Source organism: Theobroma umbraticum, unplaced genomic scaffold (assembly GCF_002168275.2).
Source record: "Theobroma umbraticum cultivar Fairchild unplaced genomic scaffold, ASM216827v3 scaffold_51.0, whole genome shotgun sequence".
Taxonomy (NCBI): Eukaryota; Viridiplantae; Streptophyta; class Magnoliopsida; order Malvales; family Malvaceae; genus Theobroma; species Theobroma umbraticum.
In genome coordinates, this window is record NW_018397260.1 from 6,539,086 (window position 1) to 6,556,108 (window position 17,023).

A 17,023-nucleotide genomic window follows, 5' to 3' on the forward strand; every position below is an offset into this window, starting at 1 on the left:
AGGTTCTGGACGCGTTTTGATTTGATTTGAACTTGATAATCAAATCGTGACCCGTGATGCGATGCCGATGCGTTTCCACATGTGGCAGATAGATATATCACGGAAAGGTAGCTTATGACGTGGCGTATTAGTGGTGACACCTGGGATTCATTTTCGGGATAACTCAATTTACTATTTCCGGCTCTTTTCTAGATAATGCAAAAATTTTTGGACCGACTTTTCATCATCAATTTTGTTCTCTAAATAAATAAGATAAAATGATAAATTCACAAATAGAAATGAGTTACAAATTCATGGATAAGGTTTGACACATAATCATTAATCAACCTCATGTATAAATAAGAAAATTTTAAAGACATTTTCCTTTTTTTCTTTTTAAGATAAAGTGTATGACATAAATATATGTGTGCAAATTTTTTTTAATTCTTAGAAATTATTTGATTTTTTCCAAAAAAACTCTGTTAGAGGTGACTTGAATTATAATATTTCATATTCGAATGATTTAGTCAATAATTAAAAAAAAAAGTAAGTAATTAAATAAAAGAGAACACAATTGTACAGTAGCAATAGGATTAAAGTTAAAATGTGGGTCTATGATTGAGTGAAAGTGCAACATTAATTTTGATTTCATTTCAATGATTAACAATTTCGAAGAAAAAAGTGTTAGGAATAACTTGTACAAAAGGTTAGGAAATACTTGGGATTGGACATTGAAACGTAAGCACTTATTGAACAAGTTGAAAAATGCAAAACCCATGATTCTAACAAAGTTGATCAATCTTTTTTTGTTTTGTTTTCTTGTTGCCCTGTATAGAAGCCACCAAATTTCGAACCAAACTCACTAGTTGACCATGAAGTGGAATCAATGCCATCTTACCAAACATTAACAACACATTAAGATCAATAATTATATAATATAACTCAAATTTCAAGCATCTGAATATTTAGTTTAATTATAAATGTTTTTATCAATAAATTAGAGTTGATTTTTTTTTTTTAAAGCTTGGAAGAAGGTAAAAAAATATTTCCTACCAAAATGTAGTATACACCAATTGCAATTGGATAAGCATTGGATATTGAGCTCTTTATAAACGAGTGTCAATATGTTATATTTTTATGTGCTTATTGTTATTAAACAAAGGTGGAGTTAGTCACAGTCTGATTCATTGGGTATGATGTGGATGTAATAAATTTTTATTAATGCTATCTTTTAACCTGTTAGGTCCACTTAGGCCGGATGGGCAGATCTTACCTTGGCCAGATGGCTCCTCCACTTTGAAAAAATTTTCTAAGATTTATCTTTGTATTTTTGTTGTGACCTTGGCCCTACAAATCTGTCTTCTATTTATATATAGTTTTAGGAGAAAGAGGACAAAACCCAATAATTTATATAGTTTAACGAGTGTATAGAAAGGATGAACTCTTTGTTGGGGTGGGATAGTTTGATTGTGTGGATTGTGTGATCTTATTACAATCGGATTAGTTTATTTTTGTTTTTATTAAACATGTTAAGTAAATAAGTGATTTTTTATGTCGCTTTTATGCTGTCTTAATACACTACCATTCTATGGAATAATTTTGTAAATTTTCACTTAAATAGATGAAAATTCTAATTTACCTTTTAAAATAAAAAACAAGAAGTGATGAAATGGAAAAAGTTGATTTGTCATGATGCGCGGACAGAAGACTTTTGGCACTTGGATACCATCAGCCACAACCACAGGCACATAACACCATACTTTTTACACAAAAAAGGAGCAAGTACTGAATTATTAATTCAATTAACTTTAATGGAAAATCTGGCAAAACCTTTTGAAAATGATGGATGCTTCTCGTAGCTGAACATGACTGCCATTATATACTGTCATCATAAAAACACACCAAGGACCACTTCACGTCGTTTTCCACCATTGTGGAAAACATGAGACTATTTTCTTATTTAGTTTAGCCTTTGCTAATCTCTTTACCCTAAACAAAGCAGCCTTATCCATGGAGTATGTTTGCTTGACCTCTCCGGAATTTGAGATAACTTTTAAAAATATTCGCATTAGCAAAGCGGCCACCAATTGTTAGGGACTTTGATGTTCTGATTCTTTGTTTGTTGATGTCTTTCAGACCTTTCCTTTTCCTATGATCTTAGGATGGATCACTGAAGAATGAGACTGCATGCATGGCTGAGCAGCCACGAGTTCTAATGGTGCCAATTGCCAACATGTTGGTGCTGAAAATCATTTGGAAGTATTTTCTCCATGGTTGGCAGCTTGGGTTCATCACATTCCCAGAGTTAAAAACCTGAAACTAAAAGTTAAGATTAACAGAACGAGAAAGATTCATCTTTTTGATGTAGCTTAAAATGATATCCACATTGAGCTAATTAGGTCATTCCCTCTGGTTTCTTTCTTCTTGTTTTCCAATCCCTTTTACCACATTTTTATTGAAACAAACACGGGATTCCTTAGTTCGGTAATGTCTTCCCACACAAAATAGATATACTATAATCAAGTGGATTAGGTTGGGAATTCAATATGGATGGCTGACCAACTCAAGTTGAGCATTTTTTACACAACAACTCTTTGTATTTTGTACATGACTTAGACAGTTGGGCACTCAAGACCTTGACATTGATATTGATATTAATTTCCTTCCAATTTCTTTTGTTGGATATGAATGGAAGATATGGGAGAAAAGGTGTGGTGTAACAAAGCTGCTTATCAACCACCATCATTTCCCACCGCAACATTGCTTCCGTTAGCAAACTTGACTTTTCCGACAATTTTTTGTTGCAAATTTTAAGAGGTTTAAAGCACCTAATAATTGAGAAACTAGAAGGAACCTCATTACCTGGCTGTCAGTACTTGCCATGCCATTGCTCACAGACCCTTTGTCAGCAAGACATTGACTGTTTCGAAAGAGCTGAAATGGGGGACGCAAGTTTGGTTCGGGTGATTTTAGTGATGAGAAATTTTGCTTTGCCATTAATTCTCAACCCCTATAGTTGGATACAGTTGTCCAACAAGCAAGGACACATCTCCAACTTTCGAGGGGTGCAAATCATAATGCAAAGCAGGCCAGGCCATCATCGCTATTAGTGCACTTCACTGCTTTTGGGGTCCTTTGCTTAATCTGCCAAGCATAAATTCAACATATTTGTCATTTTCTGAATAAAAATTGAATGGAACTACTTATACAACCCTAAAATGTAAAAGTGAACATATTTCAAGTAATTTCCTTTTGGTTTATGAGATGGAAGAAATCTTTCTTCTGATGTTTCATTGAGACTCTGCAGTTGGCAGGAATGAGTTAAATGTGTCGGGCAATAGAAGATAAAACGATAAAGAAACAAACAAATGGTTATGGTCCAGAAGTCAACTGAAGGACGAAGAATTGATTGCAAATGTATGTAGTATTTCGTTTTTATATGCTTTTTCCAAGCAATCGAGGTATGGGGTCTTTTTGTAGTTGGTGGACTGCACAGCTGGCATTCCACTTCATTTCTCTTCTTGGAGAAATAAAGTCCAATCATAATGAGGAAATTGGCCATACATTTGCAAAATTTAGTACACTTCTTCGTTGCTCAGATTCTTGTCATGGTCGACGTTTGCTAACGTTGAGGCCTTGAAGCTGAGTTATGGGCCTCCAGGGATGGTTTAGCTTTTATCTAAATAAGTTAATCAAGGGAATTTAGAAATTTGAGCTGGATGCGACATGCAGTTATCAGTCTTTTAGCTCAAATTCCAGAAATGCAGGTCTCTCCCTCCAATGAACAGTACCGAAGCCAGTAAAGTATATCTTTTTCAGGAGTTGAATCGATGTGCTGATGCCCTTGCTAGGAAAGGCAGCCAGTTTTCCTTCTACGGATGGTTTTAATTCTGTTCATTTAGTTGTATCAAGAGCTGCTGAGGCAAATGGGGAGGCGAGGCATCGCTCTATTTTCAAATATTATGAACGTTCCTTTCTGCTACACAGAAGAGAACATCTGAAAAATCTTTGTTGCAAACTCAGTGTGACAGTTTCCTCTTTTCAAGTCCCACCATGTGCTTTAACAGGATATTTTGCTCTCACATACCTTCATCATGCTCCTGGTGTAAAAGCATTAGCTAGTTTCACTTCGGAAGTTCACCTCTCCCTTTCCATATTAAAAAGAAAAAATAAAGGTAAATTGTGCATGATGCTTTCCAAAGACGATTAAAGATAACTATAACAATAATAAATGGAGAACTAAAATGCAAGGGGCTATGGGCTATCCAAGCAACATTATTAATCCGTAAGTACTAAAACCTATCATTATTATTCATTCTTCCATTCATAAACAAAGTTAGAATATTACTACAATGTTTTTTCATTTATCATATTAATTTATTATTGTTATTTTTAAATATACTTCAATTAGTGTGTGATAATCCTTTAACCCTATCAATTATCCAACGACTGCTTGCTTGAATGAATTAATGATTTCACAGATAAAATGGAAGTGCAAAACTCTCCAACTATTGACAAAAGAAATAAACAAATTAAAAAAAATTTAAGAACAAATAAAGCATACGAATCACCATGAAAACAGCCTATCCACATTGATTTCATTTCAGAAAAACTCAAATGGAAAACAACCTTCCCCAAATACCACAATAACATGAACACAAAAGGAAAAAGGGAGGGTGCAGGGGACATATATTCTTTAAAATAGAGATCAATAATAACTGATGACACCCCCGTTGTTGATGCAAAATGCTTTAAGCAAACATTTTTGACCACCTTCTGACCTGATAACATACCACGATACATGACATCAACCAACCAAAGCTTTCCTATTCATAAATATATGAGCAACTTAAAATATAGCATAGGTGAATATTATTAAACCTCTGGGTTTAATAATAATCCTTCTTATAAGCATGCTCCATAAGTGGGGGCCAAAAACACAAAAAAAGAAAGAAACTACTTGCAGTATCTCTAGTTCCTCTAGGCAGATATTACCGTTTGCACCAGATAAATTAACTGTTTTGGATTAATGTGACTTAGTAAATATTTGTATAAAATCTTGACAAATCAAGAACTAAGTAGAGTGAAAAGTACACCAAACATAAACCACATCAATATGCAAGTTAAAAAAAAAAATTCAAGAGTAAAGCCTACAATTGTCAAACAATAATCATACATATTATGCTGAACTGGCTTATTCAATTAAGCAAACCTCGTTAAGCCTTTAGCCAAAACCCCCTGACATCTTGCATGCGTTGGGCAGCTTCCACAGTCTCATGATGGCTACAAAAAAACTCTCCCCAATGAGCTCCTTATTAAAGATGGATAAGCATCACAAAAAGTAAATAAACACAGATAAATGACGTCAAATCAACACCTGAACACAGGTATAACCTTCTTAACTAGAAAGGAAGCTCAGCACTCAGGCTTAGTTTCTTGTTCAAGTAGTCTTCCTTGCCTCATTCAATAGGTCTGAATCTGTCACACAAGGGTATATATGTAAGAAAAGCCAACAAAACAATACCAACATAACCCAGTTTAACATCACCTCATCTGCTGCTTCAAACTCCAGCACAGATACAACAATATAACTTTAGATAAAACCAAATGGACAAAAATACAACTAATGAGCCATGCGAAAATATACCCAAGGTGACATGTTTATCCCATATTGATGCCTACAATCATCTGTAGCAAAAGCCAAAAGTACAATTTCATAAATCATAGTTGTTTGACACCTATAATCATCTGCTTCTTTGAAATGAAGCAAAAGACAAAATGTAAACAATCAACTTTAGTATAATCAAAGGCCATTACTCATTAACTGTAGATCATAATGCAGGTCCAAATAAATCCCTTTTAAACTGTTATACCAAAAGACTTGATAGAACCACATCATATGCTTTTCTGAACAGAAACAAAGATACCAGGGAAACGACAAGTTTCAATACTCAGACACCAATGAATTGTTAAGTATTTAAGAATTGTGCTTTAGATAAAGCCTCAAGTGCCAAAAAAAAAAAAAAAGAACCCAGACATATATGAAACAGCTTAAGGTAAAGTAATAATGTTGACAAGTAAAGAGAAAGATGATGTGATTTTACAGCTTTAGTTCATAAAGTAGTTCATCTCAGATTATAAGCTTGTCAATAGTATGAATGTGTCCAGAATGTAGCATCTGTGCATGTAATGAGGATGCAGCCTGAATAAAACTATCAAAAACTTCAATGCTCATTCCTTCTCCACACTGCAATCTTTAGAAGGTGTAGAGTCCACAAAATAAAATCTATAGTAAAAAGAGAAAAGGAAAAACTCACTAACTGAAATTGTAAACTTCTTAATGTCTTTAATCAAACTACTACAATGTACTGTGGGTTAAAGAAAAAGGAAAAAATGAAGAAAAAAAATGTAAGAACAAGTTATGTTGTTTCTGTGGTCTAAGCATCTCCTTTCCTATCCTAGTTGTGAGGTAACAATTACATTTTTTTGTCCAACAGGATAGGCAAATGAAATCAGTAACTAAAAACAATTCCAAACTTCCAGATCATCGAGAAGCACTAATTTCCAGAATAGCAGATTTTAGAACCCCATCTCCAGCAACCAGTCGTAAGTGCCTTAGAAAAGCATCCCTAGCCAACTTTCCAGCCTGTTTTAATAATTGAAAGGATAAAAATGTGTTCATAGTTTAAACCCAACATCCATTATAAGCAACAAGAAACATCTTCATCTAATAGACATGCAGCCTCTTACCTTGAATGTGCTGTATGAAATCCATATTTCCCGCACTTTGGCAGGAGGAAGACAGCTCTTAATCTTTGAAAACAATCTCTCAAGGGAATATCCAACACCAGCTGCAGGCCTAGGTTGACCTACAAGAAAATGCCCAAAATATTAACTTCCAATATATATGAAGAATAAAAAAAAACAGATACAAGGAGACTAGAAAAGTTTACCTTGAATGTTACCAGAAGCTCTGAAACTCACAACACACTCGGGCATAATATGCATATTCGCTTTAGCTGACCATACCACATACCATTTCGGATTCTCAGGATCATCAGAACCGGTGTCAAAATCCACACTAGATGGGTGACACTGTTTAGATCCTGCTTCCAATTTCTCGACATTTCCCAATATGAGCCGGCACAGAATAAGATGTTTTACATCATTACCGTCAGCATCAGCCAGTTTTGCACTGGCAGAATTAATCCAATCAAACAGAGCCAAAAAACCGTATAAAAATTAAAAATTAACAAAGGAGATAAAAAAACATATTAGGGAGTAATTAAACCTATAGAGATGAGCCAAAACAGCGGCGGCCACCGACGAAAAGATAAGTACCTAACTCAACAATAAACGAGAGAAATAATCAACTACCTCAATTGTGGCAACTGAAAAGACGACAAATACATGCCAACCCCGCAAACGTCAGCTGCGGGAACAATGCTGGGCATCCCAAACCCATGAGCCAGAACACTCTCCACAACATAGGCGGAAGCCCCATACCAGGCATAAACTATGTTTGAAGTACCTCTCGCGGACTTAGTGATCCCAACCTGCTTCTCAAAAACCTTACGACGAGCCTTATTCAAATGCCCTTCATGCTTACACTGATGAATTGAAGTAACCGTAACCCCATCATCAGCTTTCTTCATTCCATTCAAGAAATGACCCTTAACAACCACATACGCTTTTTCTGTTTCTCTCAACAGCAACGAGTCAGGCCACCTAGCAGCTCCCCCATCCTCCAAACGCTGACGTTTAATCACATCTACGGCTTTGTTAGCAGAACTCACTTCAGGCTCTTCTCGTTTTCTCTTCGATGAAGCTCCATCAATCTTAACCTCAATCTCAATCTTAGCATTACAATTGTTACTATTAGCTTTGTAATTGCAGCCAATATTATCACCGCTTACACTTTCACTTTCGGATTCCGTAATTTCTTCTTCGCTGAAAAAAATATTAGGGAAAAAACACTTGTGGTTTTCATCGATCCAAGAAATCGATCGTTGATTTCCTGTCACGTAATCGATCTGCACCATCCTCTTCAAGTCAAAATAATACTTCGCGCCGTCGATAGACGCTTCGATAATCGGTCTCCGTTCCAAGAAACCGGCTCGCAGCGTTTTCACAACATCCTCCGAGAAATTCAGCCAAGAACTATTGCGATAGTACATGAACAGGAAAGGAGCAGCGCTTTTTTCGAAATTCGCTCTGTTCTGTGAAGCAATTCGTTTCGAGCTTCGACGGCAGGCGCATTTTCTTGAACTTTTCCATGAAGACGATGGTGGCGGTGGAGGAGGAGCAACCATATCCCCAACTGATTCCACCAGATTCTTCGTCGTTGCTGCTGGCTGAGACATTGAATTTTCTGAAACTATAACACAAATATTACTCAATATTCTCAAACGATACACGCCAGAACTGCTGGAATCGAGAGTCGGTGCAACTGGAACCCGCGCTATATAAACGCGTCGGGACGGAATCCGGGTGAAGTCGGAATAGGGTTCATATTAAATTACAAAACTAGGTATCTGTTTTCAGTGCCGTTAAGGTCGGTAATCCAAAATGAACGAGGGTATTTATGATATTTCATAATTCTATTAAATTGAGGCGGTTACAGATTTCTTGGGACCCGCGATATACGTTTCGAGAACGAAGAGTTGTTAAGAACAAACTTGCTGGCTAAGTAGCTTTTCAGCTCCTCGTACTTATTATGCCACGTCGATTGGGCTTATTTGCCGATTCGTTTCTTTCTTTGGCCCAAAGAAATTTGAAAATTAAAAACGAATAAAAAAATGAAAAAGACAGTGAAGCCCTTACGCGACTTGGAAATTTTTGGTTGACCCAAAAAATATTCCTAACTTTTGACTTTATTCTTCTTCTCCTTAATTCTTAATTAATCAAGTTGACAGTTAACTTACATTCCACTTGGAAAAAAAAATGATAGAATTCAGGAATTTCATATATTAATATTTAGTCTTTTCTTATTTATCGTATTTCTTTTTCACTTTAAAATACTCATCTTTTGCTTTTGTTAAGTAATTGATCAAATTTCTATCCTTATCATTAAATTAATTTAAATCAATTTATGCACTCCGTTTTTTCTTTTATTTACTTTTCGTGCAAGTCATGAGGTCTTTATCATGGCTTTTCTTCTTCTTTTTTTCTGAAATAAGGAAGAATTTTCAATCCAATCAAATAATTAAAAAGAAAATACAAAGTATGAACCAACACCCAAGTTACAACCGTTTTGAATTTGGAAAAATACAAAGCTCAATTAAAGTCAATGGTGTAGTCTTGTGTTTATTTTATTCTCCCATCTTTTGTTTTGGTCCAATATCAATCTCAAATGATCTTGTTGGTGAGTCATGAATTATACGAGAGAAGTCATTGATACGAATAGATAGAAGAGAAAAAGTGTGGTCAGCCATGAGCAAGTACCGAATCGATAAGTTCTACGAGAATTGAGAAAAAAAGTCTCCATTCTTTGGATGTTAAGATGGTTAAATGTCTCTTTGCATTCTTTTCTTTCCCTTATCTTAATAAATGTTCTTTTTATAAAGTATTTATTTGTTTCTGAAATTTTATTTTTGTGATAATTATAACGATTCAATTTCGAAGATTTATCATTTTTTCAGGTTTATTACTTTTCTAGTGATAAGTAATGAGTTATTATTCAATATTTTTTTCTAGTTATAGGTAATGAGTTATCATTTAATATTTAATATTTGTAAAAAAATTTAAAATTGTTTATTAATTATATTTAATAATTGATAATTAATTAACTGTTATTAATAAAAATATAAGTAATATTTATAATCACATAACGTCACATTGAGGTAAAAGGTAAAAAAATATTAAATAACTATATCAAAATATTATTCTTTTTGTTAAACAATTGCAACGTTTCGTATTTTTTCACCATTTTCACTTCACTTTGGCGATAATCTTTCTTTCTTTTTCCCTCAAGATATTTATTGTCTTCTCCAACCATCAAAATATTTCAAATTTTAGGAATTGAACACTGTCCACATTCATCACTTTTATGTGATTGGTAATGAGTTATAGTTCAATATTTATTATAGCTCGTCATAAATAACTTTTGCATAACGATTGAAAGAATTCTTAAATTATTTAATTTTTTTAAATAAGTTTTATTTATAATTAAATTTATTTAAATTTTTATAATTAATATTTATAGTTATATGACATTAACATAAAAAATAAAAAATATCATATAATTATATGACATCAACATATTATGTTTTTTTGTTAAAGTTGGACCATTTCGTCTTTTTGCATCATTTTCTCTTCCCTCTCTTAATAATCTTTCCAAAGTATTTATTTGTCTCTTGAAATTGATTTCTCCATCGATTACAATTATTTAAATTTGAAGATTGAACACTCTCCACGTTCATCACTTTTTTAGTGATGAATAATTGGTTATCATTCAATATTCACTACAGTATCAAATAATTATATAATTATATTATATCAACATATTACTTTTTTTTTTAATTAAATGTTGTATCGTTTCATCTTCTTGTGCCATTTTCTTTTCCCTCTCTTAACAATCTTTCTTTTTTTTTCAAATTATTTGTTTGTTCTTAAAATTGATTTCTCCAACAATCACAATGCTTCATATTTGAGAGATTGAACACTTTCCACATTCATCACTTTTCAAGTGATGGGTAATGAGCTATCATTCAAAATTCATTATAACTTGTCATATGTAACTTTTGATATGATGTTTGAACAAAATTTTAAATTATTTAAAAATTTTTAATAAATTTTTATATTTTAATTTTATATAATTAATTTTTTATGATTAATAGTTGATTAATTATTATTAATAAAAATATAAATATGATGTTATTATGAAATGTAAAAAATATCATGTAATTATATTATCATACAAAACTAATATATCACGTCATCATATATTATGACATAATAATATATTATGTTAGCATTGCGTTTTATAAAATGATATATAGTATACTGACTAATAATATTTAATGAACTATTAATTATAAAAAAATATTTAATTTAAAATAAAAATATAAAAATTTAATTAAATATTATAAAAATAGTGACCTAAGTGATCCCAATCTATGTCATGAGTTTTTTTTTATAAATTATTAGGCATTTTATGTGCTGAAATTGATTCTGTTAATGGTAGATACTGATGGAAAGGTGATGATAAGGATTATAAAATTTATTGGAAGTAGATTGATCGCAAAGAGGTGGTTCATTGGGTGAAAAACCGTAGAAGTACAAGTCAGCTGCGCCACATCGTGGAAGATTGCTTGTTGCAGTTGGAAAGGATTTCTTGTCCAGTAATTACTCATCGTGTCAGAGGGGCCGACAAGACATTGATGAGTGGTGAAGTCTTTTGGACAAATGCAGCAGATATGCCGAACAACATAGCAAATATTGTTTTGCAAGATTTACGTGAGGTGTAGCTAATAGTTTGGTTGTGATGGAAGGGTTACAAGATCCCCTGATTAATGAAATAGACAAGTACGAAAGGGTATTTTTTTTTTTTCATGAATTTTATCTCATTGGATTTTATTATGAAAAGATTTTTTTAATGAGGTTTTTTCTGCATGAACGCAGTAGCAACTCATTGACCTGGGCTGATCGAGTGAGTCCGAGTATCCTCTAAAAGAAATGGCCCATAATCTGAACCCGGAAAATCCACCCGAAGCCGGCCCATCAAGTCACAAAAACAGGCAAAAATGAAATATGGCACTACAGAAACCTAGTCCAAGGATCTAAGGAACTCTTGTTTGAATCTCATCCATTCTCAATCTTCATTGCCCCCGAAGCTATCAGTAAATTAATTTTCCTTTTGGGTTTTGCTTCTTTGGATGGTCGAATAAACGGTGAGTTTATTTAGTTCTTCACCTACTTAATATTCTCGTATTTTTTTTTGGTTAATGTTTATTATTTTAATGAATTATGGTTAGAGTTTGTTCGTTTGTTCTACCTTAAATATTAAGTCTGGAATTCAGTGTTAAAGGGTCCTAAAAGTTTGAATTCCCTATTATTTTAAAGCTTCGACTTTATCCGGAGTTCATTGTTTAACCCCAGAATGTAGAACTCAAAGTAATTGTGAGAATAGGTGTAATCCGTGGATTAGGAAGCTATGACTTTTTCTTTACCATTGGGGTAGTGTGTTTGAGATTAATACAAATGTATGTAATATAACTTTCTAGAAAATGGGTCGTTGGGAGTGATGGAATGAACGTAATCCTAGTTCTTTACGCTTGAATCTTCAAGCTCATGCTTCTCTGTCTAAAACTTTTATCCTGCTACCAAACAATGACCCCTAGAGTGGTCTTGAGCGACGTTACAGGCTAACTAATTTAGAAGTTTTAATTCTTGTTTTTACCTTAAAGTTGGGCAGCAATGTTTGATTGCATTTGGTTATCTGGAAAAGATTGGAGATTGCCTGGTGAACATAAGTTGACTTGTTTTTTTTTCACATTTGGATATTCTAAGTGTTCAAGGGCTGCCTAATGTGCAAGATATGGATTTTTTTTTATTATTTTCTGAATAATCCTAATAAGAACTTTGGTCATGTTTTCTTTGTAGGTTCCAATTTTGTTTTATGGAATTCTTATTTGCATTTGAATGAATGTAAAACAGGTGTTTTCATATACTTCTGAACCATGTCTACCCCTTTGACGCCTTCCAAGAGACCACATGATAGGAACCCTTCAGAGACAAATGGGAAAAGAAAGTTGCAAAAGTCAGGGCAATCAAAAATTTTGCCTGGTGGTATTGTTTTTCGTGTACTATGTCCTGCATCTAAAACTGGTAGTGTCATTGGTAAAGGTGGCACCATCATATCACAAATTCGTCAGGAAACTGGTGCAAAGGTCAAAGTTGAGGAAGTCGTCCCTGGTTGTGATGAGAGAGTAGTTGTCATCATGGGTTCTGAATCTTCTGATAAAGAGGCTGGAGTGAGTATCGAGCAGGGGAAGGAGGATGGTGGTGAAGAGGCCAATGCAGCCAATCAGAGTGATGAAGAAAAGGAAAATGGTGAAAACAATGATGATAAAATTTCTGATCCTGTGAAAGATTTGAAATCCGTAAAGGAAACTTCATATGTGCAGAAGGCCTTGTTACTTGTTTTTGAAAGAATAATTGAAGCAGAGCCATATTTAGGTGGAGTTGATGAGGAAACTGTTAAGTCTTTCACGATGGTTTTAAGGTTACTTGTTCTTTCTAGTCAAGTTGGCTGCCTTTTTGGCAAAGGTGGCAGTGTAATTAAGCAAATGTCTACTGAGAGTGGGGCACAGATTCGAATTCTTCCTAGAGACAAACTTCCTCCATGTGCTACAGCTTCTGATGAACTAGTTCAGGTACCTTATGTTCAATTCCCATATTACTCTTATTATTACAAATGTGCCATATGGTCTGGTGAATGTAAATTGAAGTGATGCTAGGTTTAATAGTCCTGTTTTTGTTTTGTGAACAATTATTTGAGAGTTGAACTTTGATTATATTGCTGTTGCTAGCTTTAAACTTTTTATCATATGATTCCACATGTGAATTAGGTATCATTTATAATTTGTTATGGACTTTTGACATTATCTTCTGTGGTTGTGCTGTAGATCACGGGGGAGGTTGCTGCAGTTAGGAAAGCTCTTCAATCCGTTTCTCAACAGCTTATAGAAAATCCACCTCGGGATCATGACTCTTCCCCTCTCAACCCATCAGGGCAGTCATCCCATTCATTTGGTCCTAGGCCTGAAGTCCACCCACCACCAAACCATTCTTTTAGTTCTCAAGGACCACCTTTTGCTGCAGGGCCTCGGGACGTTGATATTCATTCAGCTGTTCCGCCTCTTATCCCTGGCAGAATGATGCCTTCTATGGAAATGCTAACATTCCGGTTATTGTGTCATCAAGAAAGAGTAGGTGGTGTTATTGGAAAGGGTGGAGCAATAATTAAGACTCTTCAGCAAGAGACAGGCTGCGAGATCAAAGTTGTGGAAGGTATTTCTGACTCGGAGGACCGCATAATTGTCATATCTGGTCCAGCGGTATGATTTTGCTCTCTGGATATGTTTAAATATGACTAGATTTTGAAAATTTAATCTTCTATTTCTTGATTATCTTAGTTGTTAGTATTAGAGTGGTTTTGATTGACTGATGTTAAATAATTATTTCAGCACCCAGATGATAGGATATCAGCAGCACAAGATGCAGTATTCCGTGTGCATACCAGGATAAATAGGGCTATACCTGATAGCAAGGACAAGACTTTGATGGCCAGGCTTCTTGTATCGTCAAATCAAATTGGTTGTCTCCTTGGCAAGGGTGGTGCCATCATAGCTGAAATGAGGAAGTCGACTGGGGCTCATATTCGTATATTGGGAAAGGATCAGGTTCCAAAGTGTGCTTCAGAAGGTGAAGAAGTTGTTCAGGTGCGCTTATGTGTTTTTCTTAAGATGTATAACTTTGGAAATTTTGGTGTTACCATCGTTGGTTTTTTACAAAGATGGTAACAATATCTTGTTGATGACTGTAATGAAGTATTTGTGTATGTTATCTACTTATAGTGAAACATATCTTTGCTTGCATTTTGATCCAGCATAGTTTAGTTTCAGATTCAGGTTGTGCTTGCTCATTTTGATTCTTCATTTTGTTATGGCAGATTAATGGAGAACATGACACTGTTTGTGAGGCTCTTTTGCAAATAACAACTAGGCTGCGGCATCATTTCTTTCGTGATGCATTCCCTTCTATTAACCATCCTTCAAATCCTGCCTTCCTGGATCAAGGACCCCCATTTCCTTCATTTATGGGAAGGAGGGAATTTTCACCTCCAGGATTAGGTCCATTTCACCATTTTGATGCTTTTGGTGGCCCACCTCCACATGGTGGTTTTCATCCCCATGATGATCCTCCTTTCATGCGCAATATTCATCGACCAGGCATGCCTCCCCATATAACTGAAAGAAAACCATGGGCCCCTCAGGTATTGGGGTGGTATTACTTGCCTTGCAAGGCAAAGTTTTTCTTTACACATATAGCTAAGCAACATGAGCCTCTCTAGTATTTTCGGTTGCCATGAGATTTTATAGTGGTGGTTTACTTCTTTGTATCTGGTTATTGGAATCATATGACAAAATGTTGGTGACTGCTCTAAAATTTGAAATGGGAGAAACAAATTGTAAAGCAGTAGGTTGATAGACTAAATAGATTTTGTGACAATCTTAGTTAAGATGTGAATTTATTTTGTGTTCCTGTGTTTTTTTGTAGGGATTTGTTGGCATGCCAGATTTTGCTGGACCTCCCCACCGAAGAATTTCTGGTTTTGGAGGGTAAATCAATCAAAATTTAGCTGTTACTAGCTGTATTAGTTTACAAGTTATCTTATGGCAATATCTCAATTGTTTTGTTGTTTCCCTTAATCCATGGATATGTAGAGGAAGCCAACCAGCTATTATTACAAGCACCACCATTGAAGTTGTTGTTCCTCGTTCTCTTGTTCCTACCATATATGGAGAAGATGGTGCATGTTTGAAACAGATACGTCAGGTATGTTAATGAATCTGGTACTTCATCTTTTCTTATCATGCTTTCCTTCCTTGATGCGGAAAAGGAAGCTAACTTAGACTCACTACCTTAAATTAAAAGAATAGAAATTCAGTTAATAAAAGTAGGGGCACGCACAGATCCATAATTGTGCTTATTTACACTTCTATACTCATCAGTAGAGAGAAATTAGAGCAGGGTTTTTTTTTCTTTGTTATACTTGAATTTTTTCACCTTTTAAGGCCATTGATCTTGTTGTCATTTAAGAGTATGGCAATGAGTACCTACAGTCCTCTCAGCTGCTTTTCTCACTTATATTTACAGGATAACTCCCCAAAAATAATAATTTTTTGTGAATTACTCCAAATGATAACTACATTCAAACAATAGCTTTATAAATTTTCAATAACAATATCACTGTTGCAGATTTCTGATGCAAAAATTACAATTACTGACCCCAAGCCAGCGGCAACAGAAACAGTGATTATAATATCTGGAACACCTGAACAAACCCATGCAGCCCAGTCTCTAATTCAGGCTTTTGTGATGAGTGAGACAGAATCGTCGTGAACTAAATTAAGGTAATAATCCATGTAACTTCTTTTATTTGGTTATTGAAACTGGATATATGTGATGCTTTGTACGTTTCTACTTGATATGTTTATTACAAGGTGTTTTATTACTGATTGCAGATTGCCAGGGATTCTGATTTCACAGTTTTGTGAGTAATGCCGAAACTTTTTTAAACTACCTAGGGATTGATGTCATACTTTGTAGATTTATTAGTTCCTTCTGTAAAGCATACCTCTTTAATCTCACATGAGGAATTACACTAGTGATCGATTTGTACTTCAGGTTTTAAAAGTTAAGAAGGAAACTATTTTGACTTACATAAACATTTGGATTGAATGAGGCTTCAATAGACTGGAAGGAAACTATTTTGACTTACATAAACATTTGGATTGAATGAGGCTTCAATAGACTGTGATACGTAAATACATTTTAGGCACATCATCAAACATGGTCGCTTGTTTTGTTACTTTTGATGTCACATAACTGAGGTAATTGTTAGCTATATATACAGTAGAGAACATCTGACTTTTTGATTTTGTCTTGATAAATATAGTTTTACTAATTTTAGATGCTGCTGTTTGCCAATGATAGTGCTGTGTAGCAAACACATGGTCAATGCATCTGTATCTATAAGGGGTTGATTCCACGTTGCCGTGGTGCAATCAGCTTTCCCATGATCATGTGCTGAGTGTTTTTGTTGACTGTGAATTCTTAGTCGGAGATGACCGTTTTGTCCTGTAATGATAGAATTGCTTATCCTGTTCATATACTTGAACAGAAATTGCATTTTCCCTGTCTCAAAATTTTACACATTTTGATCTTCTATTCTCGATTTCAGTTCAAATAAGGACTAACTCTGACACTGCCGACATGAACCAGTGAAAGAGTTCATGTGTCGGTGACGAGGCAATGA

At 34.6% G+C, this 17,023-nt stretch overlaps 2 protein-coding genes across 2 annotated transcripts; one reads left to right on the forward strand and one right to left on the reverse strand.

Annotated features, from left to right (window-relative positions):
- Positions 1 to 5,188: 5,188 nt before the first annotated feature.
- On the reverse strand, positions 5,189 to 8,641 carry LOC110416494 (putative inactive poly [ADP-ribose] polymerase SRO3). The gene is made up of 6 exons (XM_021428495.2): positions 7,357 to 8,641; positions 6,933 to 7,174; positions 6,730 to 6,848; positions 6,536 to 6,625; positions 5,357 to 5,381; positions 5,189 to 5,262 (listed from the first exon to the last, which is right to left on the reverse strand). Exons 1-6 carry the CDS (start codon positions 8,340 to 8,342, stop codon positions 5,204 to 5,206), a joined length of 1,521 nt encoding a protein of 506 aa, XP_021284170.2. The 5' UTR covers positions 8,343 to 8,641; the 3' UTR covers positions 5,189 to 5,203.
- Positions 8,642 to 11,246: 2,605 nt separating this feature from the next.
- On the forward strand, positions 11,247 to 16,576 carry LOC110417322 (RNA-binding KH domain-containing protein RCF3-like). Its single transcript, XM_021429599.2, has 10 exons — positions 11,247 to 11,505; positions 11,602 to 11,870; positions 12,637 to 13,355; positions 13,608 to 14,039; positions 14,169 to 14,423; positions 14,654 to 14,977; positions 15,262 to 15,323; positions 15,429 to 15,540; positions 15,964 to 16,118; positions 16,230 to 16,576. The coding sequence occupies exons 3-9, from the start codon at positions 12,660 to 12,662 to the stop codon at positions 16,105 to 16,107; spliced, it is 2,025 nt and encodes a 674-aa protein (XP_021285274.1). The 5' UTR covers positions 11,247 to 11,505; positions 11,602 to 11,870; positions 12,637 to 12,659; the 3' UTR covers positions 16,108 to 16,118; positions 16,230 to 16,576.
- Positions 16,577 to 17,023: the final 447 nt, after the last annotated feature.